General features: G+C 48.9%; 1 protein-coding gene across 4 annotated transcripts in view; it reads left to right on the forward strand.

Moving 5' to 3' along the window:
- Positions 1-8075, forward strand: part of DDX31 (DEAD-box helicase 31) — an 88149-nt gene extending 80074 nt beyond the window's left edge. For all 4 annotated transcript variants that reach the window (XM_053282624.1, XM_053282623.1, XM_053282622.1 and 1 more), the window contains one exon: positions 7779-8075. In XM_053282624.1, the coding sequence (XP_053138599.1) occupies positions 7779-7882 (104 nt within the window). In that variant the 3' untranslated portion in view covers positions 7883-8075. The remainder of the gene's footprint in view (positions 1-7778) is intronic.
- The last annotated feature ends 18002 nt before the right edge of the window (positions 8076-26077 follow it).

A 26077-nucleotide genomic window follows, 5' to 3' on the forward strand; every position in this document is an offset into this window, starting at 1 on the left:
AAACAAAATTGGTAGATCCAACCATGGATCTCCCCACTTCGTCTTGTAATTTGCCCTTGGGACATGTGATTCCCACCCCCTTTGGAATTAAAATTTGAAAGTACTCTCCAGTTCACCATTACACAAAAATAGGGGTTCCCCCCTGAACATTTTGGATTGGAACCTTTTTGGAGAAATCTCCCAGGCAGATTTTTTTCTCGTGCCTAACATTTCCCCCCTCCAAAAACTTTACTATGCCATTTTTCCTGACAGCCTAATAGATAGTGATTTGATTTCGCTTGTTTATTTCTTTATTTGGTATATTTGTATACTGCCCCAAACGTCGTGTGGGCCATGTAGAACAAACATAAGAGGAATCAAAACATTAAAAACAGTTTAAAAGTGAGCCACCATTCTACAAATCTAGTTAAAAGCTTGGGTGAGTAAATCTGTCTTGAGAGTCTTTTTTAAAGCCGTCAGAGATGGGGAGGCTCTTATTTCAGCAGGGAGCACATTCCTAAGGCTGGGGGGCAGGTTGTGGGGTTGGGGACAGAAAAGACCCATCCCTGAATGGCCACCAGAAAAGCGGGTGGCAACTGCAAATAGACTTCGCCGGATGACCTCGGCCGCGGGGCTCATAGTGAAGAATATGTTCAAAGGTGTTATTGACTGATTTATTTAGTAAAAACAAAAACATTAATTGATCATGCTGTCTCTCAACAGTTTTTTTCAAGTAGCCAAGCAGTTGGCCTGAGAGATTTGATGGCTTGATATTTTGGTGGCAACGTTAGGCTTCAGAAGGAGGCCTCTCCTTTAGGTGGGAGAGCTGGTCTTGTGGTAACAAGCACAACTTGTCCCCTTTGCTAAGCAGGGTCCACCCTGGTATGCATTTGAACGGGAGACTACCTGTGAACACTGTAAAGTATTCCCCTTAGGGGATGGGGCCGCTCTGGGAAGAGCACCTGCATGCTCCAAGATCTGTCCCTGACATTTCCAAATAGGGCTGAGAGAGACTCCTGCCTGCAACCGCAGAGAATCCGCTGCCAGTCTGGGTAGACAATCCTGAGCTAGGTGAACCAAGGGTCTGACTCGGTATGAGGCAGCTTCCTATGTTCCTAAGCGTGAGTGTGCGTGTGTGCGTGAAGACCTGGCCTTGTGGTAGCAAGCATGACTTGTTCCCTTAGCTAAGCAGGGTCCACCCTGGTTTGCATTTGAATGGGAGACTACATGTAAGCACTATAAGATCTTCCCTTTAGGGGATGGGGCCGCTCTGGGAAGAGCATCTAGGTTCCAAGTTCCCTCCCTGGCAGCATCTCCAAGATCGGGCTGAGAGAGAGACTCCTGCCTGCAACCTTGGAGAAGCTGCTGCCAGTCTGTGAAGACAATACTGAGCGAGATGGACCAAGGGTCTGACTCAGTAGAAGGCAGCTTCCTCTGTTCCTGTGAAGGTGAGATCAGCAGAATTGCCACCCCTCAAAAGACATACAGCCGTGATCTAGACGGTGGACTCCTTCCCGTCCGCAGTGCTAGTCCGACTGTAGGCCAACGAATTCTTAGAAATGGGAAATGTTCTGCCCACATCTCTACTTTTCCCCCCCAAATAGAGGCTCCTCGGGAATGGTCCACTTCCAGGGAAAGGCCTACAGCCGGATTTTCTCCCTTAGAAAGTGAGCCCAGAACAGTGATTCTTGCAGAGTCGCCGGCCCTTGAGTTTCATCGCCCCCCCTGCTCCATGTGCTCCGTGTCCCTGGGGTCCTCCAGGGTCCTCCAGTTGTGGGTGTCTTTCGCTCCACTGCAATGCATCTGGCAGCTCTTCAGCTCAGTGGTAGAACGTCTGCTTTGCAATGCAGAAGGCCCCAGGTTCAACCCCCCGGCAGGATCTCCAGGTACAACTGGGAAAGACTCCTGCCTGAAACCTTGGAGAGACGCTGCCAGTCCGTGTCGACAGTCCCAAGCTAGATGGGCCAAAGGGTCTGCCTCAGTAGACAGCAGTCCCGAGGGGATGTAGCTCAGTGGCAGAGCATCTGCTTTGCATGCAGAAGGTCCCCCGATTCAATCCCTGGCAGCATCTCCAGGTCGGCCTGGGAAAGCCTCCTGCCTGGAACCTTGGAGAGCTGCTGCCAGCCAGTGCTGGCAATACTGTGCTAGATGGACCACGGGCCTGACTCTGTAGAAGGCCGCTTCCGATGTTTCTCCTCCTCTCCCAGCTCTGCGATGCTCGCATAATTTAGAAGAGAATTCAGCTGTTCGGGCGGGGCAGGGGGAGGCTCGGCGCAGACTGTCTTGGGGTCGCCGTATCGGGGCAGCTCTCTGGCCTTTGTGTCGGACGGACGTTGGTCCCCCAGATCCCCGGCAATGCAGGAGACGGAGGAGTTTCCGGGGGGTCCGCCAGATGAACCCCAGCCCGCGGGTTTCCAGCCGGGCCTTTTGAGCCTCCTCCCTGGCCCGGCTGGAGGGGGCGAGAGAGGCCACTGGGCCGGGCCGTCCGTCCGCCCTCCTGGCCCTCCGAGGCGCAGCTGCAGCTGCCGCTCCCCCTGCAAAGCCGCCGCCGCCGCCTCCCCGTCGGCGGGAGCCCTTCGCCTGCCAATTTCCTGGTGGCATTTGCAGCCTCCTTAATATCACTTAATTAGCGGCCGGGAAAGCTGGAGGCCGGCCCGCGGAAGGGATTTTGGCTGGGGCGGAGGCGGGCAGGCGGCTCGGAGGAAGCGAGCCGAGTCGGGCCAAGCGTAAGATCAAGGAAAGGGATGATGGGCGGGGGGGGGGGGTTAAAGAGGAGGAAAGGGGTTCGTGAGCCCCTTAGAGGCTCTGTGAACTTCAGCCTTCTTTGCCCAGGCAGCTCCTGGCCTGGAATACCTCTGCTCTTTGCCATTTTCTCTCCCCGCCGCTGCCGCCTTTTGGCCCTGTCGTCTTCTCATTCTTCTGAACTAGGTCCCAGCTCTTCTTTCCCAGACACAGACACACCCGCCGGCCTTCTGCAGCTCCCTCTTTTCCTCGCCCAGCAGCACTCAGGCTTTGATCCCCAGACGTCGTCAGACTACAGCACCCATCATCCCCCGTGGCCTCCGGCTATTCTGGCTGGGGATGTGGCCGTAGCTGAGGATGGGGCCCCTAGTTCCGTGATGAGAGCATCTGCTTTGCATGCAGAAGGTCCCAGCTTCAATCCCCGGCAGCATCTCCGAGTCAGGGTGGGAAAGACCCCTGCCTTGAAGCCTTGGAGAAGCCGCTGCCAGTCAGTGCGGACGACACTGGCCCAGATGGACCAAGGGTCTGACTCAGTATAAGGCAGCTTCCTGTGTACGAAAAGCTGCCCAGAGACTTAAGTTTGGACGGGGTATAAATTTAATAAATAAAAAAATAGAGTAATACTGCTTTTCCACCACAGTTTCCCAAGCGGTTTACGCAGAGCAATTGGCGACAGGGAGCCATCTCATTCGCAATCTACGAAGCATAAGGCAGGCGCCGACAGCGGCCCCGGGAAGGACGCTGCGTTGGGGCCGGATCGGGCCAGTTGCTCCCCCAGTGCGAAAGGCCAAGAGCACCGCCGCTCTAGAAGGCGCCTCTTTGCTCGGCCAGCAGGGGAGCTCCGTCGCGCTTGATGGGGGGCGTTTACGCCCGTGTAAAGGGGCAGGAGATGAGATCCGTGAGTTCGCATCCCCTCCACCTGGCTGCCTGCTGGGGCTGGCTTCTGCCAGAGCTGGTCAGGGTTGGCTTTCCGGCCGGATGCGATGTGCCCCGTTTTTGAATCTTCACTTGCGCCAACCAGCGACGTGGCAGTGAGGAGAGGAGCTCCTCTGATGGATGCCCTGCCCCTTCCCTCCTCCCACGTTCCTGCCAGGAGCCGCGGTGGCCACAGATGGCTCGTTGGCCTCGGCGGGCAGGGAAGCAGGTGGAGAGCCCGCGCCGAGGCAGAGGCCTCCTTGCCTTGCCGCCTGGCACGGTCAGCCGCCGGATGGGGCAGGCAGTCGGGAGCCGCCGTCAGATGGATTGACGGCGCGATCCGTCTCGAAGCCGGCCCTGACAAATGGCCCCCGCCTCTCCAGTGCTGCGCCGTGGGTCCGAGGAGCCGGCGCCGCGGCCACAACGGCTTCTTGGCTGGGCTTGGGCCGCCTGCGTCCTGCATCCCTTGGCAGGCCGCCCGCTTGAGGGAAAGCTGGGGATGGTTTTTTTGTCCCAGCTTCCACTCTTGGATCTCCTGATTTGCATCCCTCTGCTGCTTTCCATTTAAAGGGAGGAGAGCTGGTCTGGTGGTGGCCAGCATGACTTGTCCCCATAGCTAAGCAGGGTCCGCCCTGGTTGCATCTGAATGGGAGACTGGATGTGTGAGCCCTGCGAGAGATTCCCCCACTCAGGGGATGGAGCCGCTCTGGGAAGAGCAGAAGGTCCCGAGTTCCCTCCCTGGCAGCGTCTCCAAGATAGGGCTGAGAGAGATTCCTGCCTGCAACCTTGGAGAAGCCGCTGCCAGTCTGGGTAGACAATACTGGGCGAGATGGATCAAGTGTCTGACTCTTGCAAAAGGCAGCTTCCTATGTTCCTAAGTCTTCACCTCAGTCACAATTGCAGACTTTTCCTGTTCGGAGGAGCTCAGGTTGACATATGTGGGAGTCGCCTCATTTTATCCTCCCAACAGCCCTGTAAGGTAGAGCAAAGCTAGCCCAAGGTCACCCAGCAACCTTCGTGGCTGAGGTGGGATCTGAACCCAGCTCTTCCTGGCTCAGGCCCGGTCCTCCTTAACTGCTCCACCCCTGGGCTCGGGATTGCATTGCCACGGCATGGTCTCCCATGTTATGCAAATCGCATAATCCCGAACCTCTGTCAGATTCCTTTGAATTCTTAAGTGAGCAAGTTTTCTAATCCTCTGGTGCATCCCTCCAGTTCCCAAGCATCTCCGCTTTTATTCTTAAAGGAGAGTTTCTAAGCCTTGTGTGCTGCAAATTATTGATGGCGAGGCAGCTGTCTCTTCCTGGGCTTCTCTGCTTCAGCGTTGGAGAGAGCGAGCGAGAGCAACGTGATTCTAATTCTTCTGACTCTTCCCAGCACAGAATCCATTGCATCAGGCTCTCTTGGCTTAAAAATTAAAGATGACTTCTTAAAGATTAGTCACTACAGTAGTAGTGGCAGTAATGCAATCCCAAGGGTAACGGAACCAGCTATGTTGCCACTTTGCTAAGCAGGGCCAGCCCTGGTTGCATATGAAAGGGAGACTAGAAGTGTGAGCACTGGAAGAGATTCCCCTGAGGGGATGGAGCCACTCTGGGAAGAGCAGAAGGTTCCCAGTTCCCTTCCTGGCAGCATCTCCAAGATAGGGCTGAGAGAGATTCCTGCCTGCAACCTTGGAGAAGCCGCTGCCGGTCTGTGAAGACAATACTGAGCTAGATAGACCAACGGTCTGACTCAGTATATGGCAGATTCCTATGTTCCTATACCCACTGACAAGAGAACATCTCCTACTCTAAGGCCATATGTTTACAAAACCCTTAAATATGTCTGAAAAGTGCAAAGTACATGAAATCAGAAATGATGCCCAAAAGTTTGGATTCCGTTACCAATGTATTTTGCATGTTTCACACACTATAATATTTAAGGGTTTTGTAAGAATGTGGCCTTACAGTAAGAGATGTTCTCTGGCCAGCGAATATATGGATGAATTTTTGACTCGGATTCCAGCCATGAATTTTCCACTTGAAAATCTGTGCAGATTTTGGGAAAAATCTCTGCAGACATGGGAAAACCTGATTCTGCTACTCTTGAAATTGCCCAGAAATTGAATTTTGTTGAAAGAGAACAAATTCGTAATCCTCATGATTGGGATTTGTTTTTGTTTGTTTGTGTGGCTTATCCATCCCTCTTGATACTATTTCTTTTTGTATGCAATGAGATCATTCACACAATCAAAAACTGTGTTCTACCCAGTTTTGGGAGCTGTGTGGGCTCCCAATTTTTGGTTGTGTGGAAGCAAGAGGAAAACCTGTGTAGATGTGACTGTGTGGAAGCAAGGCAGGAGGAAAACCTGGGCGGAAGTGACCGTGCGGGAGCAAGGCGGGAGGAAAGCCTGGGCGGAAGTGACCGTGCGGGAGCAAGGTGGGAGGAAAGCCTGGGCGGAAGTGACCGTGCAGGAGCAAGGCGGGAGGAAAGCCTGGGCGGAAGTGACCGTGCGGGAGCAAGGCGGGAAGAAAGCCTGGGTGGAAGTGACCGTGCAGGAGCAAGGCGGGAGGAAAGCCTGGGCGGAAGTGACTGTAGGTCTCTGTAGGTCTCTGGAAATACTGTTGTCCTAGATTTTTTAAAAAAGAAAATGCTGAATGTTCCTTTTCTGGGCACGTGGATATAAATATTTGTCCAGCAGATTAGCGGCACTGGAAAACCCATTGTCAAATGTAGGATCTGCTCCAAATGGCACTACCATTGGGAAAGGCCCTGCAGATGGCGGTGGGGGGAGGTGCAGCCTCTTCCATTGATAAAAACAACCCTGCTAGATCAGGCCCAAGAAGGCCCATCTAACTCAGCATCCTGTTTTGCACAGTGGCCCACCAGATGCCTCTGGGAAGCCCACAGGCAAGAGATGAAGGCCTGCTCCATCTCCTGCTGTTGCTTCCCTGCAGCTGGAACTCAGAGGCATCTTGCCTCTGAGGCTGGAGGTGGCCTCAGAATTCCAAAGTAGCAAGACAGAGGGGAACCTTTTTAAAGCATGGCCGTAGAGTTAAAGTATGAACTGTGTCTGTAGCTATGCTTTCTTTGTTTGTGAACAGCTGGGTTGCATACATACAGTCGTGGTTCCCAACCTTGGGTCAGAGCAACGTAGGGAGCTGCCATATACCAAGTCAGACTGGTGGTCCATCTCAGCATTGTCTACCCAGGCTGGCAGCAGCTTCTCCAAGGTTGCAGGCAGGGATCTCTCCCAGCCCTATCTTGGAGATGCTGCCAGGGAGGGGGATATCTTACTGTGCTCACACATAAGAATATACAAATCTTATACAAATCAATGGTGCGGCCACATCTGGAGTACTGCGTATAGCTTTGGTCACCGTATCTTAAGAAGGATATTGTAGAACTGGAGAAGGTGCAGAAGAGGATGACCAAGATGATCAGGGGCCTGGAGCACCTTCCTTATGAGGCTAGGCTACAACACCTGGGGCTATTTAGTTTAGGAAAAAAGACAACTGCAGGGAGACATGATCAAAGTGTATAAAATTATGCATGGAGTGGAGAGAGAGAAATTTTTCTCCCTCTCTCACAACACTAGAACCAGGGGTCACCCCATGAAACTGAATGTTGGGGAAAGTAGGACTGACAAGAGGAAGTACTTTTCCACACGGCGCATAATTAATCTGTGGAATTCCTTGCCACGGGACGTGGTGATGGCCACCCGCTTGGATGGCTTTAAAAGGGGCTTAGACAGATTCATGGTGGACAGGTCTATCAGTGGCTACTAGTCTGGTGGCTGTGGGCCACCTCCAGCCTCAGAGGCAGGATGCCTCTCAATACCAGTTGCAGGGGAGCGACAGCCGGAGAGAGGGCATGCACATACCTCTTGCCTCGTTTTCCTGGCCTCCAGAGATCCATGCTGCTCGTGTGGGTGTGTGGCCGCACACCAAATACAAGAGCATGGATCATCTGGGGGCAAGGTCGGTTCACCCCTGCCTTCCGTCCCACCCACCCTCCCCGCCTCCCCTCCTGTTTCTGTGCACAACCCCAGTATGTGTGCTCAAGACTGCAGCTTTTAAAACTCAATCATGTCTTATTGGGAGACTGCAAACCTTCAAATCCTTTTCTCTCTCTGCCCCTTCCTTTTCCCTCCCTCACAGGCCTGATCATATCCAAAAGACCTCGGGCAAGCACCGTCTGGCTGAAATGCTGCAGTCTGAATACGCGAGTGGCCTGGACTCCAAACCCTGCAAAACTGATCTGAGAATTCTCAGTTCGAGGACACTCTAGAATAGCTGCCGTTGAGGACAGAGAGAACTGCCCGGGGAAACCCAGGAACCTTGCAGAGAAGTGGGAGTTGTTTCGCCAAAGGAAAAGAAACATATTAAGTTTAACATTTAAACGTTGCTGTTCTCGGCCAAAGGAACTATGCTGCAATTAAAAACACGTTTTCTCAAGCTGTTTTCTGTTTTTGCAGTCTTGCTCCAAATTGCTTGCCTATGAGAATAAAGCCTGGGGGTGGAGCGTTCTTACAAATTTCAGCGGGGAACTTGCAGTCACTGAAACACAAACAGCGCAGCAGACAAGTAAAAGCGAGTGACTGGATTGGTTCGAATGGATACGCATCTCGGGTGCTTTCCAACCCACAAGCTTACGGCTTGCCTTAAATTGGTACATGTCTCTGTATATCGAAGCCACCTAATGGCGCCGTGGGGAAATGACTTGACTAGCAAGCCAGAGGTTGCCGGTTCGAATCCCCGCTGGTATGTTTCCCAGACTATGGGAAATACCTATATCGGGCAGCAGCGATCTAGGAAGATGCTGAAAGGCATAATCTCATACTGTGCGGGAGGCAGCAATGGTCAAACCCTCCTGTATTCTACCAAAGACAACCACAGGGCTCTATGGGCGCCAGGAGTCAACATCAACTCGATGGGTGGGTGGGGACCTGACATCCCAAGTCAAGAGAGGACCCTGAGATCAGAGGGACTGTATCCCAGTGGAAGAGAATCTTCACCATCATTTGGCTCTGGATAAAGTGGGAAACTATGAGAAAACCAGCCAGACTGAATGCTTTGACAGCATTGGGCCACAACAAGGCATATGGTTACGATCCGGTTACGGCTACCACCGGCTTGCTGGGTGTCTGCTTCGGACTGGGGCCTTTTCTGTGGCTGCCCCGGGTCTCTGGGAATGCCCTCCCTGATAAAATCAGAATTTTCTCCGTCTCTGGCTGTTTTTAAAAATTATGCTTAAGATGCACCTGTTTTCTCAGGCTTTTAATTAATGTTAATTTATTTCATATTGTAATTGTTTTAATCATTTTATCCTATTTTTATATTGTATTTTCACTTATGTACATAAGGGATGCACATGTCAGGTGGTAAAGAAATATGATAGGTAGGTAGGTAGATAGCAAGGCCCCACCCCATAGAACCTTCAGTGTTGGCAAGTGTAAAGTGATACACATTGGGAGGAAAGCCCCAACTTCAAGTATAGGCTGATGGGGTCTGAGATGTCAGTGACTGACCAGGAGAGAGATCTTGGGGTCGTTGAATGTGTCGACTCATTGCATGGCAGCTGTGAAAAAGGCCAATTCCATGCTAGGGATCATTAGGAAAGGGATTGAAAATTATTATTATTATTATTATTATTATTACATTTATATCCTGCTCTTCCTCCAAGGAGCCCAGAGCGGTGCACTACACACTTGAGTTTCTCTTTCACAACAACCCTGTGAAGTAGGCTAGGCTGAGAGAGAAGTGACTGGCCCAGAGTCACCCAGCTAGTATCCTGGCTGAATGGGGATTTGAACTCGGGTCTCCCCGGTCCTAGTCCAGCACTCTAACCACGACACCACGCTGCTAATATTATAATACCCTTATACAAAATGATGGTGTGGCCACACCTGGAGTACTGCGTACAATTCCGGTCACCACATCTTAAAAAGGACATTGTTGAACTGGAAAAGGCACAGAAGAGGCCAACCAAGATGATCAGGGGCCTAGAGCACCTTCCTTATGAGGCAAGACTACAACACCTGGGGTTATTGTGTTTAGAAAAAAGACGACTGCGTGGAGACAGAGGTCTATAAAATTATGCATGGTGCGGAGAATGTGGATAGAGAAATTTCTCTCTCACACACATAACACTAGAACCAGGGGTCATCCCATGAAATTAGTTGCCAAGAAATTTAGGTCTAACAAACGGAAGTACTTTTTCACACAACGCATAATCAACTTGTGGAATTCTCTGCCACAAGATGTGGTGTTGGCTACTAGTTTGGATGGCTTTAAGAAGGGTTTGGACAACTTGGTGGAGGAGAGGTCTATCAAGGGCTACTAGTCGGAGGGCTATAGGCCACCTCCAGCCTCCGAGGCATGATGCCTCTGAGTACCAGTTGCAGGGGAGCAACAGCAGGAGAGAGGGCCTGCCTTCTTGGCTGTGGGCTTCCCAGAGGCATCTGGTGGGCTACTGTGTGAAGCAGGATGCTGGACTAGATGGGCTTCCTTGGGCCTGATCCAGCAGGGCTGTTCTTCTGTTCTTAACCTTCAGGGTCCAGCTTTCTCATGAGTCTCAGCCACATGGGGGCGCTGTTGCTATTTCCGGATTGCCCCCCCCCACATGGGGCAGGACCTTCTCAGTTGTTGCCCCCCACCCCACCCTGGGTGTGGAGACGTCTTTCATGGCTTCTCATAGGCAGCTTAAGGCTGCACTCTTTACCCAAACCTTTGGGCTATGGTGGAGATTATTAACTTTATATATTATTCATTCATTCATTCATGCAATTAATTAATTAATTAATTAATTAATTAATATGCCACCTAGTATAAAACTCTCTAGGCGGTGTACAGAATTAAAACATAAACTATAACACATTTAAAATTCATTCAAAGATTTAAAAATAGATAGATAAAAACACACTAAAATTTAAAAATCGCATCTCGGTTGAAGGCCTGGGAAAACAGGTACGTCTTCAGAGTCCTTCGAAAAGCAAACGGAGAAGGAGATGCTCTTATTTCAGGAGGGAGCGCATGCACTTTACTTGGCCAATCGCACCATCAAAAACTGTATTCTACCCGGGTTTGGGAGCTGAGCCAATTTCCAGTTGTTCCAAAGCCCCAGGTGTTGTCACCTGGCCTCATCAGGAAGGTGCTCCAGGCCCCTGATCATCTTGGCTGCCCTCTTCTGCACCTTCTCCAGCTCTCCAATGTCCTTCTTAAGGTATGGTGACCAGAACTGCACACAGTACTCCAGGTGTGGCCGCACCATAGTTTTGTAGAAGGGTATTATAATATTAGCAGGTTTATTTTCAATCCCTTTCCTAATGATCCCTAGCGTGGAACTGTCACGTCCTGAGAAGCTCCATCCCAACCTAAAATCTTTGGCCTCTGGTTCACCGCCACTTGCCACTCTTTAGCATCTTCCAGGTTAATTAAATAAATAGAAGAATGAATGAATGAATGAATGAATATGATTTTCATAATGTTTAACCAAAATCTGCCTTCCTGTAACTTGAACCTGTTGGACCAACTCCTCCCCTTCAGAGCCACAAAGAACAGGTATTTGCCTTCTTCGAGTCCCTTAGATCTTTGGGGAATTCTATCATATCTCCCCTCGGTTTACTTTTAAGAGTAAGAACGACCAGCAAAGCTTGGCCCCTTTATGGAGTAGCACAGAGACAACAGAAAGCCTCTGCTGGGGGCAGGGATTTCTGCTGCATCTGCCTCAGAAAGAGCTGCCCTGAGCCATTTTTGGAAGGGCAGTATATAAATCAAATAAATAAATAGAAGTAGTTTGATCATTCAGTCGCCTCTTATATTGAACATAGGCACATAGGAAGCTGCCATCTACTGAGTCAGACCCTTGGTCCATCTAGCCCGGGTTTTCTACCCAGACTGGCAGCGGCTTCTCCAGGCTGCAGGCAGGAGTCTCTCTCTCAGCCCTATCTTGGAGATGCTGCCAGGGAGGGAACTTGGAACCTTCTATGCTCTTCCCAGAGCGGCCCCATCCCCTAAGGGAGGAATATCTTCCAGTGCTCACATGTAGTCTCCCATTCAAATGCAAACCAGTGCAGACCCTGCTTATCAAAGGGGACAATTCATGCTTGTTACCACAAGACCAGCTCTCCTCCCAGCCCTTACAGAGGCTGATTACGTTGCCCATGCCCTTTCCCAGTAAGTCACACAGAGGTTATGTGTGCAACCTCCTCCTCTGGATATTTTGGGTTCACATGTGCTTCTAATGGTTGAACTCTGTTTCTTGTGGCATGTATTTCTTGCTCATGACTAACTGGGTGAGTTTCTTTTCAAGCACCCCCATCAGCCTCAAAACCCTTCCCCAGGACACAGCTCCATAGGAACATAGGAAGCTGCCATATACTGAGTCAGACCCTTGGTCCATCTAGCTCAGTATTGTCTACCCAGACTGGCAGCGGCTTCTCCAAGGTTGCAGGCAGGAATCTCTCTCAGCCCTGTCTTGGAGATGCTGCCAGGGAGGGAACTGGGAACCTAGATGAGATGCTTCCAGGGAGTGAACTTTGAGCCTAGATGCTCTTCCCAGAGCGGTTCCATCCCCTAAGGGGAATATCTTACAGTGCTTACACTTCTAGTCTCCCATTCAAATGCAACCAGGGTGGACCCTGCTTAGCTAAGTAGTCAAGTCATGCTTGCTACCACAAGAGCAGTTCCCAAAGCCCACCTTTTAAGCAGCTATCCTTACGGTATTGACCCAAGTTTCTTTTTCCCTGGAATAACCCAACAGAAACCCTTTTGTTGTGTCTTTGTCTAAGCATGACGGAAATGGATTTCCAGTGCCTTTCCCCTCGGCCTCCCTCACGCTTCTTCCCAGATGTGCCCGGACAAATTCCCATCTTGCTGTCTTCAAAATCGTGTTCGAAAGGGTTGTCGTTCATTATCGTGCGAGGTGGCTCTGGCTGGAAAGTACAAGGACAATTAAATCACACAGAATGTCTTTCATTTGCATTTCGGGCTGTGCAAACGTCAAGCCGACGCTTACTGGATTATTATTTTTCTTCTCCTTTCCCCCCACAAACCCCTCCCCATCCTCTCTCTCTCTCTCTCTGAAAATGAAAAGCGCAAGTTGTTCCTTTGATAGATTTTTAATATGATTTTAAAAGAGTTTTGTTTGGCCTCATTCTTAGGCAATGAGATTAATTTAAAGCACTTATCCCCTGGGTTTAAGTCAATTCATGTAGGCCTTGGGACCAGGGCCCCTTTGCAAGGGGGCAGCAGGGGGAACTTTGTTTGCAGGGCTTCTGAGAGAGACTCCTTTCCCACTTCATTAACCCTGAACTGGGGACAATCTTTGCACACACACACACCCTGCTTCTTACACACACACACACACACACACACACACACATACACACACTCCAAAGGGGGGGGTTACCAAGATCCCCTCTCCCATCTCCTTTCTCATGCAAAACCAGCCCCTTCACAATGCCCAGGGAACTGCTTGACATAATGAATGGCTGCTGCTGCCCTTTTGGGCCAACAGGGATCATATTTATTTTACTCAAAATCGTTCTGGGCTGCCCTCCTCACAAAACACCCCCCCACCCACACACACACACACACAGCAGCTTGCAAAGAAGCAGGGAAACCGGAGAAGGCGAGCCAGACAAGCACTGCGTCAGATCTTGGAAACGTAAAAGCGAGAGAGGGCTCGAGACATCTCATGTCCGGTCGATATATACAGCGGTGGTTTTGCGCTCAGGAAAATCCAAAGTGGTTGTCCGCAGAGAAGAGGACAGGATGGGCCGTTCCTTGCTGTTGAAATGGCAAAAGTACACCACGCTGAGATTTCTATATTAGGCGGTATATAAATTCAATTGATCGATTCGATTCGATTCAATTCGATTCGATTATTAAAGAGTGTTGTTGATGCTCTCACCTGTTGGGGAAGGCTGCCCCTTCTGTGGAACAGCCTTCCCAAACAGGGAGAGTCCTCTCCCCAATTACGGCTCAGCTAACCTCACCCGATGGCGAATGATAGAATGTCAGAGTCGGAAGGGTCCTTGGAGGTCATCTAGTCCACCCCTCTACTCAGGGCAGGAAACTCCTACAGCATCGCTGGACGATGGCCGTCCAGCTTCTCTTGGGAAACTTCCAGCCAAGGAGAGTCCACTCCTGCATGAGGCAGGCTGTTCCACTGTCCAACAGCTCTTACAACTAGGAAATTCTTCCTCATCTCTAGCATAAATATCCTGTCTCCTCCCTCGTCTCTTTTCCAGGCTAAACATACCCAGCTCCTTCAACAGTTCCCCACAGAGGACTTGGTTTCCAAGACCCTTCACCATCTCCTGAACCGTCCAATCCACTTGGCTGCTCAGAAGTCAAACAAAATGTTGGGCAATCATAGGAACTTAGGAAGCTGCCATATACTGAGTCAGACCCTTGGTCTATCTAGCTCAGTATTGCCTTCACAGACTGGCAGCGGCTTCTCCAAGGTTGCAGGCAGGAATCTTTCTCAGCCCTATCTTGGAGATGCTGCCAGGGAGGGGACTTCGAACCTAGGTGCTCTTCCCAGAGCAGCTTCATCCCCTGAAGGGAATATCTGACAGTGCTCACACTTCTAGTCTCCCATTCATGTGTAACCAGGGTGGACCCTGCTTAGCTAAGGGGACAAGTCATGCTGGCTACCACAAGACCAGCTCTCCTCCTCACAGATTGCTGGGATGGACATTACCCAGACAGATACTACAGATGCATCCCCCTGCTAAGTGAGGAAAGCGGCACCATTTAAAAGTGGTGATTCTCTTATATTTAGCAGGGGGAGAGCAACTGGCCCTATCCATCCCCAGCACAGCATCCCTCCAGTGGCTGTTGCTGGTGTCTCTCTTATGTTTCTTGTTTAGATTGTGAGCCCTTTGGGGACAGGAAGCCATTTTTATTTATAATAACATAGTAAATATTAATCTGGAAAACATCTTCTCTTGGGCATGATGATGTCATTTTTGAATTATTGATCTGATGCTTGAGTGTTGTTGTTTGTGGTGGTTGTTGTTGTTGTTTTTTAAAAAACCCACAATAACAGTGAAGCTATAATTATATTCAGAATTTTCTTCTTTAAAATACCAATAAATAAATAAATAAAATTTGAACCTTTTGCCTGGCATATTCCACTGTAATATTCCACTGTAATATTCCACTGGCAGGATTACTCATCCAAAATATGGTCTCTGCTGGTAATCAGGAGGTGTGACTTTATTTTGCGTAAATAAATCCACAAACAAATCTTCACAATAAATAAAAGATGCTTGGGGGGATCTTGAAAACCAAAGGAGGGTCTGGGCAAGACCCCAATCTTCACAGGGCAGGATTTAACACTGTCCAGGGTTCACTCCTGACCATATGCTGAATTGTCTGCATGCAGATGCATTTTCACCTGAGTCATGGTGGCCATACGCTGAATCGTCCATGTCCCCCTAAGAGGATGTTCTCGGTGACTGCTCTGCTGTTTCCTTCTCTTGGAAAACTGCCAGAGCTTGAGCTCAAACATTGTTGGGAAGCCTGTTAGGGGAGCTTTTCATCTGGGCTGGCTTTTGGTGACCAGATGTGGCCACATTTGGAACCCTGCGCACTGTTGTCGCCTCGTCCCTAAAAATATTGTGCCGTGCTGGGAAAGGGGCCGGAAAAGGGCAACCCCAGAGATGGATGAGTCAAAGCATTCTCCCAGTGAGGAAGGACATTTGGGGACTGTTTTAGTTTAGACACGTGATGGTCAAGTTGTGTGGGGAGATCATGGAAGTTTATGGAACGAAACGTGACCTGTAAGAAGAGAAATTTCTCTCCCAATGAGATCACTCGACAGAACTGATTGTCTGCAGAAACTGATACAGGACGGTTCAGGTCAGACTAAAGAAGATGTAAAGAAGGAGATCTAGGAGAGGAGAGCTGGTCTTGTGGTAGCAAGCATGATTTGTCCCCTTAGCTAAGCAGGGTCTGCCCTCAGGGGATGAAGCTGCTCTGGGAAGAGCAGAAGGTTTCAAGTTCCCTCCCTGGCTTCTCCAAGGCAGGGCTGAGAGAGAGAGACTCCTGCCTGCAACCTGGGAGAAGCCGCTGCCAGTCTGTGAAGACAATACTGAGCTAGATAGGCCAATGGTCTGACTCATTATATGGCAGTTTCCTATGTTACTATGTACTTGTTCACATTAGGTAGCACGAGTGGAATCCATGATAAAAATGTTGCACCAGCTCTAAACGCTCACCTGTGGAGGCTAGTTTGTCAAGCACATAGGGAAGGTCCTTCTCTGTGATTGCCCCGAGGCTCTGGAATTTGCTCGCAGTTGAGATCTGCATGGCTACCTCTCTCGCAGCCTTTTGGAGGAATATGAAGACAGCCCTTTTTTTAGGGGTGTGCACGAGCCATAAAACGTGGTTCACTTCGAATTCGAATCAATTCGAACCGAACCGCATGCGGCCGAACCAATTCAGTTGAACAGACCAGCCGGTCCAGTCTGTAAAGGGGAATCTGGTGAGGAGGCAAGTAAAGGAACAGGGAGAAAATGTGTTTAAGCTTCTTACCTGGCTCACCGCCACTCCCCGCTCACTGCCCTCACATGTGCTGAGTCCAGAACTGCACTGCCACTGTGCAGGCGGTTTGTGTTTTAAGAATGATCTGGTCCACGATTCGGCTTGGGTTGGGGGTGACGAGTGGTGGTGAGCTGGGTTAGAGACGTAAACAACTTTCCTCGCCACTCCCACACTCCCAGTCCACTCCCCCTTGATGCAGAAGTGGTTTGCATCGGACTGGGCTTGGTCCGGTTCGATCACAGACCGAAGCAGCCCTGGTTCGGTTCGCAATCAAACTGCCAAACCAGCCCAGTTCAATGCAAACTGGTTCGACATCGAATGCGTTGTGCCCACCTCTAACCTTTTTATCCAGGCTTTTGGCCAATAGGTAGGTTCCAGCTCTCTTTTAAGGACGTAGCTGTGTTTGCTTTTATTTTCAGGTTGTTTTAATTGAAATTTGATTATTGTTTTTATCTTGCTGTTACCTACCCTGGGGTCTGAGGATTAAGGGCAGTATAAAACTATAAATAATAAATGAATAAATGAGATGCTTTATTGATGAGGAAAGGACAGACTAGGACATTAATGGGCAGCAGGAAGGTGAAATGTGAGGCTGGAAACAGGTCATGTCAGCATAGTTTTCTTTGTGTCCTTGTTTGCCATCTTTTGTTGTTTTCACAATTTATTTTCTGAACCCTTGCTTAACATTTCCTTCTTTTCATTTTTAGGCCATCATAGGAAGCTGCTGTCTACTGAGTCAGAACATCAGTCCATTTAGCTCAGGATTGTCTACCCAGACTGGCAGCAGCTTCTCCAAGGTTTCGGGCAGGAATCTCTCCCAGACCTATCTTGGAGATGCTGCCAGGGAGGGAACTTGGAACCTTCTGCATAAAAGCATGGAGATGCTCTTCTCATGAATTATTATGGCTCATCCCTTAAGGGGGGGGGAATATCTCACAGTGCTCACACACCTAGTCTCCATTCAAATGCAAACCAGGGTGGACCCTGCTTAGCAAAGGGAGCCATTCTTGCTGCAAGACCAGCTCTCCTCACCACATCCTCTCTTTGTTTTTGTGTCTGGCATTTTCTTCCCCCTTCCCCCCCACCCCTTGATATTGCCTGTGTCATACAGCTGTTAACACCAGCTGCCTCCCAGTGCTAATGGTTTTCCTCCCTCCCTCCCTGCTCCACTTCTTCCAAATTATTCCTCTTACCCGCCTCCCCGCAAAACTCCCAATGTAATTGGCTATGCCCTGTTGATTGACAGGAGGAGAATCTTTGTTCAAACATTCCATGGCTGCAAAATGTATGAGCTCTCTGCTTCTTCGAGGTGGTTTTTGGTCTGGGAGAGAAGTCTAGGCTCCCGCTTGCCCACAAAGAAAACTTTCAGACACACCCTGTGGTCCCTCCCAATATCCCCAAATGCCCCCTACCTTTACAGGAGCTTGCGTTCACCTGTGCCTAGCCACACACTCCATCATCATTCAGCAATACATTAAAAAGGAGAGGGCCTTTTCAGTGGTGACACCCCGTCTATGGAACAGCCTTTCCAATGAGGCTCGCCTGGTGCTGTCACTTTGTTCTTTTAGACATCTGGTGAAGACCTTTCTGTTCATTCAGGCTTTTAAAAAACTGGTTTAAAATTGATTTGTGAAATTGATTTTTTTTTAAAATTGTATATTATTTTGCATTTTCTGTTTTGTGTTGAGATTTGTTTGTTGTGTTTTGTGTGTTTTTACTGGATGTTTTTTAATGTTGGGTTGTGAGCCACCTAGAGATCATATAGTTACGGGGAGTTTAACAAATAGTTTTTTATTATTATTATTATTAGTAGTAATCATAATAATAGTAATAGTAATAATAGTAAGTAGTAGTAGTAGTAACAACAACAACAATTAATTAATTCACTGCCAAAGGATGCGATTGTGGCCACTGCATAAAAAATTTCCATTTTGGATTGGAAAATTTATGGAGAATATGTCAGATAGATTAGCTGTAATAGTGACATTGTTCAGTACTTAAACCTGCATGTTCAGCGGCAGTCTACCTCTGAATACCCATTACTGCGGGTGAAGAGAGAAGGAAGGTTGTTCCCTTCCTTTGTGGGCTTGCTGGAGGCATCTGGCTTGCTGAAGCTGGAAATGAGGCCCTGGAGGAGAGCCGCCATGGCCTCTGGCCCCTGTCCCACATCATTTAAACATCCTGAGATTTCCAAGTTTCTAGCCCTCAAGGCTGTGGAGATCCAGCAGGGTGACTTAGGTGGTGGTATGTGTTTCTTTTGGTATCTTCTCAATGTGGAGATGTCCTGCCCTGTGGGAGAAAGCTGGCATGGATGGGTGGAGAGTCCTTCTGTCCACCTTACCTGCTGGCCAAGATGGAGAGGAAAACTAGACTTCGAACTAGTGAGGGTGAAGACAGACAGATAGTCTAAGTGTGGGTTTGAACACACATCGTGGGCTGAAAACGCCTCCTTCTGCTGGCCCTCCCTCCCTCCTCTTCGATGAAGAGCTCTGTGTAGCCCCCATGGAAAAACGTCCTTCTGCGGGGGCCCTCCCTCCCTCCCTCCTCCTATATGAAGACAGAGCTCTGTGTAGCCCGCATAAAAATTCATTTTGCTGGCCCGCCCTCCCTCCTCCTCAATGAAGAGCTCTGCGTAGCCCCTATTAAAACTCATTTTGCTGGCTCGCCCTCCCTCCTCCTCGATGAAGAGCTCTGTGTAGCCCCCATAAAAACCCTCCTTTTGCTGGCCCTCCTTCCTCCTCGATGAAGAGCTCTGTGTAGCCCCCAAGAAAAGACCTCCTCCTGCTGGCCCTCCCTCCCTCCCTCCTCCTCGATGAAGAGCTCTGTGTAGCCCCTATTAAAACTCATTTTGCTGGCCCGCCCTCCTTCCTCCTCGATGAAGAGCTCTGCGTAGCCCCCAAGAAAAGACCTCCCTCCCTCCTCCTCGATGAAGAGCTCTGTGTAGCCCCCTCCCTCCCTGGGCGCGTGCCCTCCTCCGTGCCTCTTCCCCCGCAGCCTGGCCAAGTTCAGGAGGCTCCTCGGGCGGCAGCCGCCGCGCTCGGCCTCGCTCTCCATCTGTCGGCTTCCCCAGGCGGGGCGCTGCTCCCAGGCTGTCCGGGCACCAGCTGCTGGGGGGGGGCGGGGGGGGGCAGGCGATCCCTCCCTCCCTCCCCCCCCCGCCCCGATGCTCCTCTCTGGTCTGCCTCCAGCCCCCCCGCCCAGCGTGGCAAAGGCAGGGAGGGGCGCCCTCCGCGCCGCCTCCCCCCCCCCTTCTGCCACCGCGGTCATTTCAGGCAATTATCCCCTTGAAGGGCGGGGGTGGCGGGGGGGGGGCGTTAATAATTCACCCCGGCAGGGACAGGCAGGCAGCAGCCGCCGCCGCAGCAGCAAAGCCCGGCCTGGCCGGCTGCGTCCCTCTCTCTTCCCCGGCGCCCCAGAAGGATGGAAGGGGCCAAGCGGGCGGGGGCGGCGGGAGGACGAGGCAAAAGAAGGGCCGCCACCCCCCCCCACACACACCCCCCGCCCCTCCACGGAGAAGGGTCGGGAAGGGCAGCCCGCGAATGCCAGCACGGGAGCGGCAGAGCTTGCCCCCCCCCCCCGCTCGCCCCCGCCCTGCGCGGGATAAAAGGCCGCAAATGCTTCTGCCCCTATAAAGCGCCCGTTTGGCTGCCTCCGGAGGAGCCCGGAGGGCCATTTGTTCGGGGGTGGCTCACAAATAAAGTGGGGGCTGCTGCTCTTTTCCCTTTGCTGCGGAAGGTCTCCTGCAATATAGAGCTACTGCAAACAGGCTTCTCCGTGGTCGGTCGGTCTCTGGTCTTGTGGTAGCAAGCATGCATTGCCCTCTTTGCTAAGCAGGGTCCGTCCTGGTTTGCAGTTGAATGGGAGATTACATGTGAACACTGTAAGATATTCGGGGCCACTCTGGGAAGAGCACTTGCATGCTTGCATGCGAGTTTCCGCTCTGGCATCTCCAAGATAAGGCTGAGTAAGATTCCTGCCTGCAACCTTGGAGGAGCCGCTGCCAGTCTGGGTAGACAATACTGAGCGAGATGGACCAAGGGTCTGACTCAGTATTTGGCAGCTTCCTGTGTTTCTAGAAGGTCACGTAATTGTACTAAATTATGGGATTTATCAGAACTGTGCTTGCATAAGATGTCCCATAAGCCGGACCCACAAAGTTTGGCCAAGGGCACCATCCCAGGGGATGAATGTTCAGGGTGATTTTGGCAGCTATTTCTTCACTAGAAATGGAAGATAGGTGATAGCTTGCACTTCCAGCTTCCTCTGCATTATCACCTGTAGTGGATTAAAGCCTTTGTCTCAGAGCAAGCTCACATGAGGGAAAGAAATGCTGAATCATCCCTGGTGAGCTGCTTAGCTAGGCTTCTCCTAAAACCATTCTGTATTCTCGGTAGGTTCAAAATGCTGCCGCTGCCACCACCCCTCTTATCGACAGAGCTTGAACCTCCCTGGGCTTGGAGTGGAATCCCAGGGAAAACTCTCTGTGTTTTGTTATCAGATCAGTACAAAAATATTCCACGTGCAAGCCTACATGTGGTGAGATAACTGATGGCTGCTCACAGTTTGAGGACATGTTTGCACCAGAGAAAACCCCTTCAGCTTCCCTTTTCCTGAGTTAAAAATCAACTCGGAGAGGCTTGTAAAAAGAAAAGAGCTTTTAAAAAGTTTTATTCAATTACTACAGACTGCTTCCATCTGAGACTTTCTCAGTTTTTAAATACTGTTAAAAATACTTAGCAGGTTACAAAAATAGGTTGTCTTAATGCATGCTTAAATGTTTTAAATCTTTTGCAACGCCCTAGGTAGGATTGGCATAGGCTAGTGCTTCTTATTTGAATTACGGTACAGGTAAACAATACTAGACCAGTATCAGGAATATGCAAAAGCACCCCCTCCCAAAGAAATAGAAATTCTAATGCCAACTATTGCTAAACCACTTTCTCCAGCCCTAAACTTCTGAAGCCACCAGTCTTGGCTTCCTTTTTCCTTGAATTCACCAAATTCCGGTTGAGAATCAAGCTCCTGCAGTTCTATCTTCCAAGAACTGCAGTCATCCTCCTGCAGTCAGCCTCCATGGCCACATGTCCTTCTATGCCCCTCCCGCCTAGCTTCTTCTAACAAAGATGTAGTTTCCCATTCATATGCAACCAGGGCGGACTCTACTTAGCTAAGGGGACAAGTCATGCTTGCTACCACAAAACCACAACTTGCTACCACAAGACCACAAGACAAAACAACTTTATTTATCAGCCACCCCATAACAAATTGTTCTCTGGGTGACTCACAACTCAACATTAAAGCATCCAATAAAAACACACCAAAACACATCAAATCACAACACGCACACAAAAAACACAACACAAAACAATTTTAGAACTTTTTTTAAAAAATCAATTTTTAAAAATCAAATTTTTAAAGCGTGAGTGAACAGAAAACTCTTCACAGGCATCTAAAAACACAAAGTGATGCTGCCAGGTGAAGTTTGCAGACTCATTTTAAAATCCCACTTTAGGATGTGCAAAAGCAAATGTCAGGGTGATTTCAGGTTCACTCAGGCTTTAGATGCATAGGAACGTAGGAAGCTGCCTTCTATCAAACCAGGCCCTTGATCCATCTAGCTCAGGATTGTTTACCCAGGCTGGCAGCGGCTTCTCCAAGGTTGCAGGCAGGAGTCTCTCTCCCAGCCCTATTTTGGAGATGCTGCCAGGGAGGGAATTTGGAACCTTCTGCATGCAGGCAGGCAGGTGTTCTTTCCAGAGAGACCCCCATCCCTTAAGAGAAAGATCTTGTAGTGCTCACACATGTTGTCTCCCATTCAAATGCAAACCATGGAAGACCCTGCTTAGCAAAGGGGGCAATTCATGCTTGCTACCACAAGACCCGTCACCTTAAGTAGCACAGCGGGGAAATGCTTTATGAACAAGCAGAAGGTTGCCAGTTCGAATCCCCGCTGGTACTATACTGGGCAGCAATGATATCGGAAGATGCTGAAAGGCATCATCTCATACTGTGCAGGAGGAGGCAATGGTCAACCCCTCCTGTATTCTTCCAAAGACAACACAAGGCTCTGTGGGCGCCAGGAGTCGAAATCGACTCGACGGCACTCTTTACCTTTACCTTTACCTTTACCTTTACCTTTACCTTTACCTTTACCACAAGATCAGCTCTCAAAAATAATAATCAAAAATTGATTTTTTAAAAATAGTTTTTTAAAGGTTCTGTATTGTATTTTTTAAAAATGTGTGTTGTAATTTGTCTTCTTTTATATGCTTATTTGGATGGTTGTTTTGTTGTTGTTGTTGTTGTTGTTGTTGTTGTTGTTGTGAGCCTTCTAGAGAACAATTTGTTAAGGGGCGGCTCACAAATAAAGTGTGTTATTGATCATTGATTATTGTTATTATAAGTGATGCTGTTTCAAACTGTGGAGGGGGCCACTGTGATATAAATTTCCAGATGAGAGGTGAAACCCCACCTCCCCCAGATCTTGAGGTCTCTTGAGTGGTGGAGGACAGGCTTACGGCACAGTGGGGAAGTCACTTGCCTAGGCAGCAAGGAGTTGTCGGTTCGAACCCCCGCTGGTGTGTTCCCCAGACTATGGGAAACACCTCTATCGGGCAGCAGCGATCTAGGAAGGTGCTGAAAGACATCATCATCTCTTATTGCATGGGAATAGGCAATGGTCAACCCCTCCTAGTTGCCAGGAGTTGACACCGACTAGATGGCACAATCTTTCCTTGCCTTTCACCGCATGGCATTCCCCAGTCAGCGAGCTTGTTTGCAGATAAAAGAGTTGTTGTTTTTAAAACAGACATTTCAAGCCTAGAGTGCTTTCTCTTGTCTGAAAGAACCTAGGAACCTAGGAAGCTGCCATATACTGAGTCAGACCCTTGGTCCCTCTAGTTGAGCATTGTCTACACAGGCTGGCAGCCGCTTCTCCAAGGTTGCAGGCAGGAATCTCTCTCAGCCCTATCTTGGAGATGCTGCCAGAGAGGGAATTTGGAACCTAGATGCTCTTCCCAGAGCAGCTCCATCCCCAGAGGGGAATATCTTCCAGTGCTCACACTTCTAGTCTCCCATTCATATGCAACCAAGGCAGACACTGCTTAGTTAAGGGGACAAGCCATGCTTGCCACCACAAGACCAGCTCTCCTCTCTAGGAGAGGAGAAAATGAGATTACACAGCTTCCCTGAATTGCTAATTTTTGAGAGAGAGAGAGAGAGAGAGAGAGAGAGAGAGAGAGAGAGAGAGAGAGCTTTTATATTTATATTTATAATTTTTAGACCCACATTCAAATCTTTCAAAGTTTTGAAGCCCATATTTCCCAGAATTTCAAGGTAGATGTGTGCACAGTAGAAGAGGTCGTTGGATGGGGAAACCACAAGGTGTGCCTGATTTGGTGATGCTTTTTTTTTGTTGAAGGGTGAAATATATGAGATGCCAGAGGGGTCTCCAAAGGTGGGCATGTACCTTCTCCCCATGGGAAAGACAGTGTGACAGTGTTGTGTAGTGGTTACTCCCCTGCTAACTGAGCAAAGAGGTGCTTTTAAAGTGGTGATTCTCTTTTATTTAGCAGGGGGAGAGCAACTGGCCCTATCCATCCTCAGCACAGCATCCCTCCAGTGTCTGTTGCTGGTGTTGACCTTATGTCCCTTTTTAGACTGTGAGCCCTTTGGGGACAGGGAGACGTCTTATTTATTCACTTTATTTTTTTTTGTAAACCGCTTTGAGAACTTCTGTTGAAAAGCCGTTTATATAAATAGTAATCGTTAGAGTGCTGCACTAGAACCAAGGAGACCTGAGTTAAATCTTCATTTAGCCATGAAACTCAATCCTGGATGACTCTGGGCCAGTCACTTATTTCTCAGCCTAACCTACCTCACAAGGGTGTTGTGAAGGTCTAGATAACCATGTACACTGCTCTGGGCTCTTTGGAAGAAGAGTGGGATATAAACGTAGTAAAATAAAATAAAATAGTGTGGCTGGCATGTTGGGGGAAATTACTCAAAGTAGTCCCATTGACTCAAAAGGCATTGCCTAACACGTCCTTTTAATTTCCGTGGAACTACTTCGAATAAAGCCACCTAATGGTGCAGTGGGGAGGTAACTTGCCTAGGGAGCAAGATCCGAATCCCCGCTGGTATGTTTCCCAGACTATGGGAAACACCTATATCAATATATAGGTGCAGCAATATAGGAAGGTGCTGAAAGGCATTATCATCTCATAGTGCGCGGGAGGAGGCAATGGTCAGCCCCTCCTGTATTCTACCAAAGACAACCACAGGGCTCTGTGGTCGCCCCGAGTCGACACTGATTCGGCAGCACAACTTTACTTTACTTTGAGTAATTTTGCTCATCGTATTAGCCCTAGTGTTTGGAAATTTGCTCCAAAGGTGGTGTGTGTGTGTGTGTGTGTGTGTGTGTGTGTGTGCATTAATATGTAGGGGAATGGATGTCTAAGAGTTGTATGGTTGCCAGAATTTCAGTTGACCCAGCTCCTCCGCCTTTCCTGGCTGCCTCATCTGGAAGCAGACAACTCTTCATCTCTGTGATGTGGACAGTTTCAGTTGCTGATTTCTGAAAATGCAGATCAAGCCACTACTAAAAGCACAGGAGCAGGCCAGGCTGTTTCCCCCCCCTCTGGTCAGTTGGCAGTTCCAAGGAAGTTCACAGGAAGGAGAGAAATGCCCAGAGAGATATATTAAATTTTCCTAAAAGACCGAACCAGCACAGAGTTTATTGCATGTTTTAACTGAATGGCTTTAATGATTTGGATAGTCTGCTACCTGGGCAAAGGCAGCACCTTTTTAAAGTGGAGATTCTCTTTATTTAGCAGGGGGAGAACAACTGGCCCTATCCATCCCCAGTGGCTGTTGCTGGAATCTATCTTCTGTTTGTTTGTTTGTTTGTTTGTTTGTTAAGATTGTGAGCCCTTTGGTGACAGGGATTCATCTTACTTATCTACTGATTTCTCTATGTAAACCACTTTGGGAACTTTTGATGAAAAGCAGTATATAAATATTTGCCATAACAGGAGTAGTTTAATCATATATTTTTTAATCTTGTAGTAACTACTGCCATGGAGATTCATCCATATCAATGGGCGGAGGGGGTGTAAACTTAAACAAACTTCTTATATGAGTAGCCAAAATATTCTCCTGTGAATGAGAAGAATTACAAGCACCTTCTTTCACCCACCACCCTGTCCCTCCACGCTCTCATCCTTTCTAGGGTGTTTTGATCTTATATTAGAGAGAGAGAGAAAGAAAAGCTTGAAAATGACTGGATCTCTTTGTAAAGAAGTTTATTTCCACATTTAAAAAAGAGAGAAAGAGAGAGTGAGAGAGAGAGAGAGAGAGAGAGAGAGAGAGAGAGAGAGCTTTGATAGCTTCTAAAGCAGAATTCTCCTTTTCTTCTTCTTTTTCATTATAAAGCCTGGAAAAGAGAATTCCACAGATATATCGGCTTATAAGACTCACTTACACAAATATGCCCTCAGGGTTCACCAATAAATAATTCATATACATTTTTGCACACAGTATTTACAAAAACAAAAAAACAAAAATCTCTCTCTTTTTTTTTTAAAGTTACATACTTTTGAAAATTCTTGGTTTAGCATAAAAGGATTCCTCTTGCACTAGACAGGGATAAAACATGGTTTTTTTCTTTTCTTTTCCCCTCCCGCATAGAGAGAGGGCTTGTTCCAGAACTGGGTATAAGTAAGTGTACAAGAAGCTATATCTTCTCCCCATCTTCACCACAACCCCAAACCAGTATGACTGTTACTCACAGAAGGGCCCTGATCCTGTGGCAGCTGATTTCCAATTGCTCCCACAAACAGTTCTTTGGAAAGTAACCACTTATTTAAAGCAGAGAGAGGTGATATGTATTTTTCTCCTTTCTT

This window comes from Hemicordylus capensis, chromosome 17 (assembly GCF_027244095.1).
Source record: "Hemicordylus capensis ecotype Gifberg chromosome 17, rHemCap1.1.pri, whole genome shotgun sequence".
NCBI lineage: Eukaryota > Metazoa > Chordata > Lepidosauria > Squamata > Cordylidae > Hemicordylus > Hemicordylus capensis.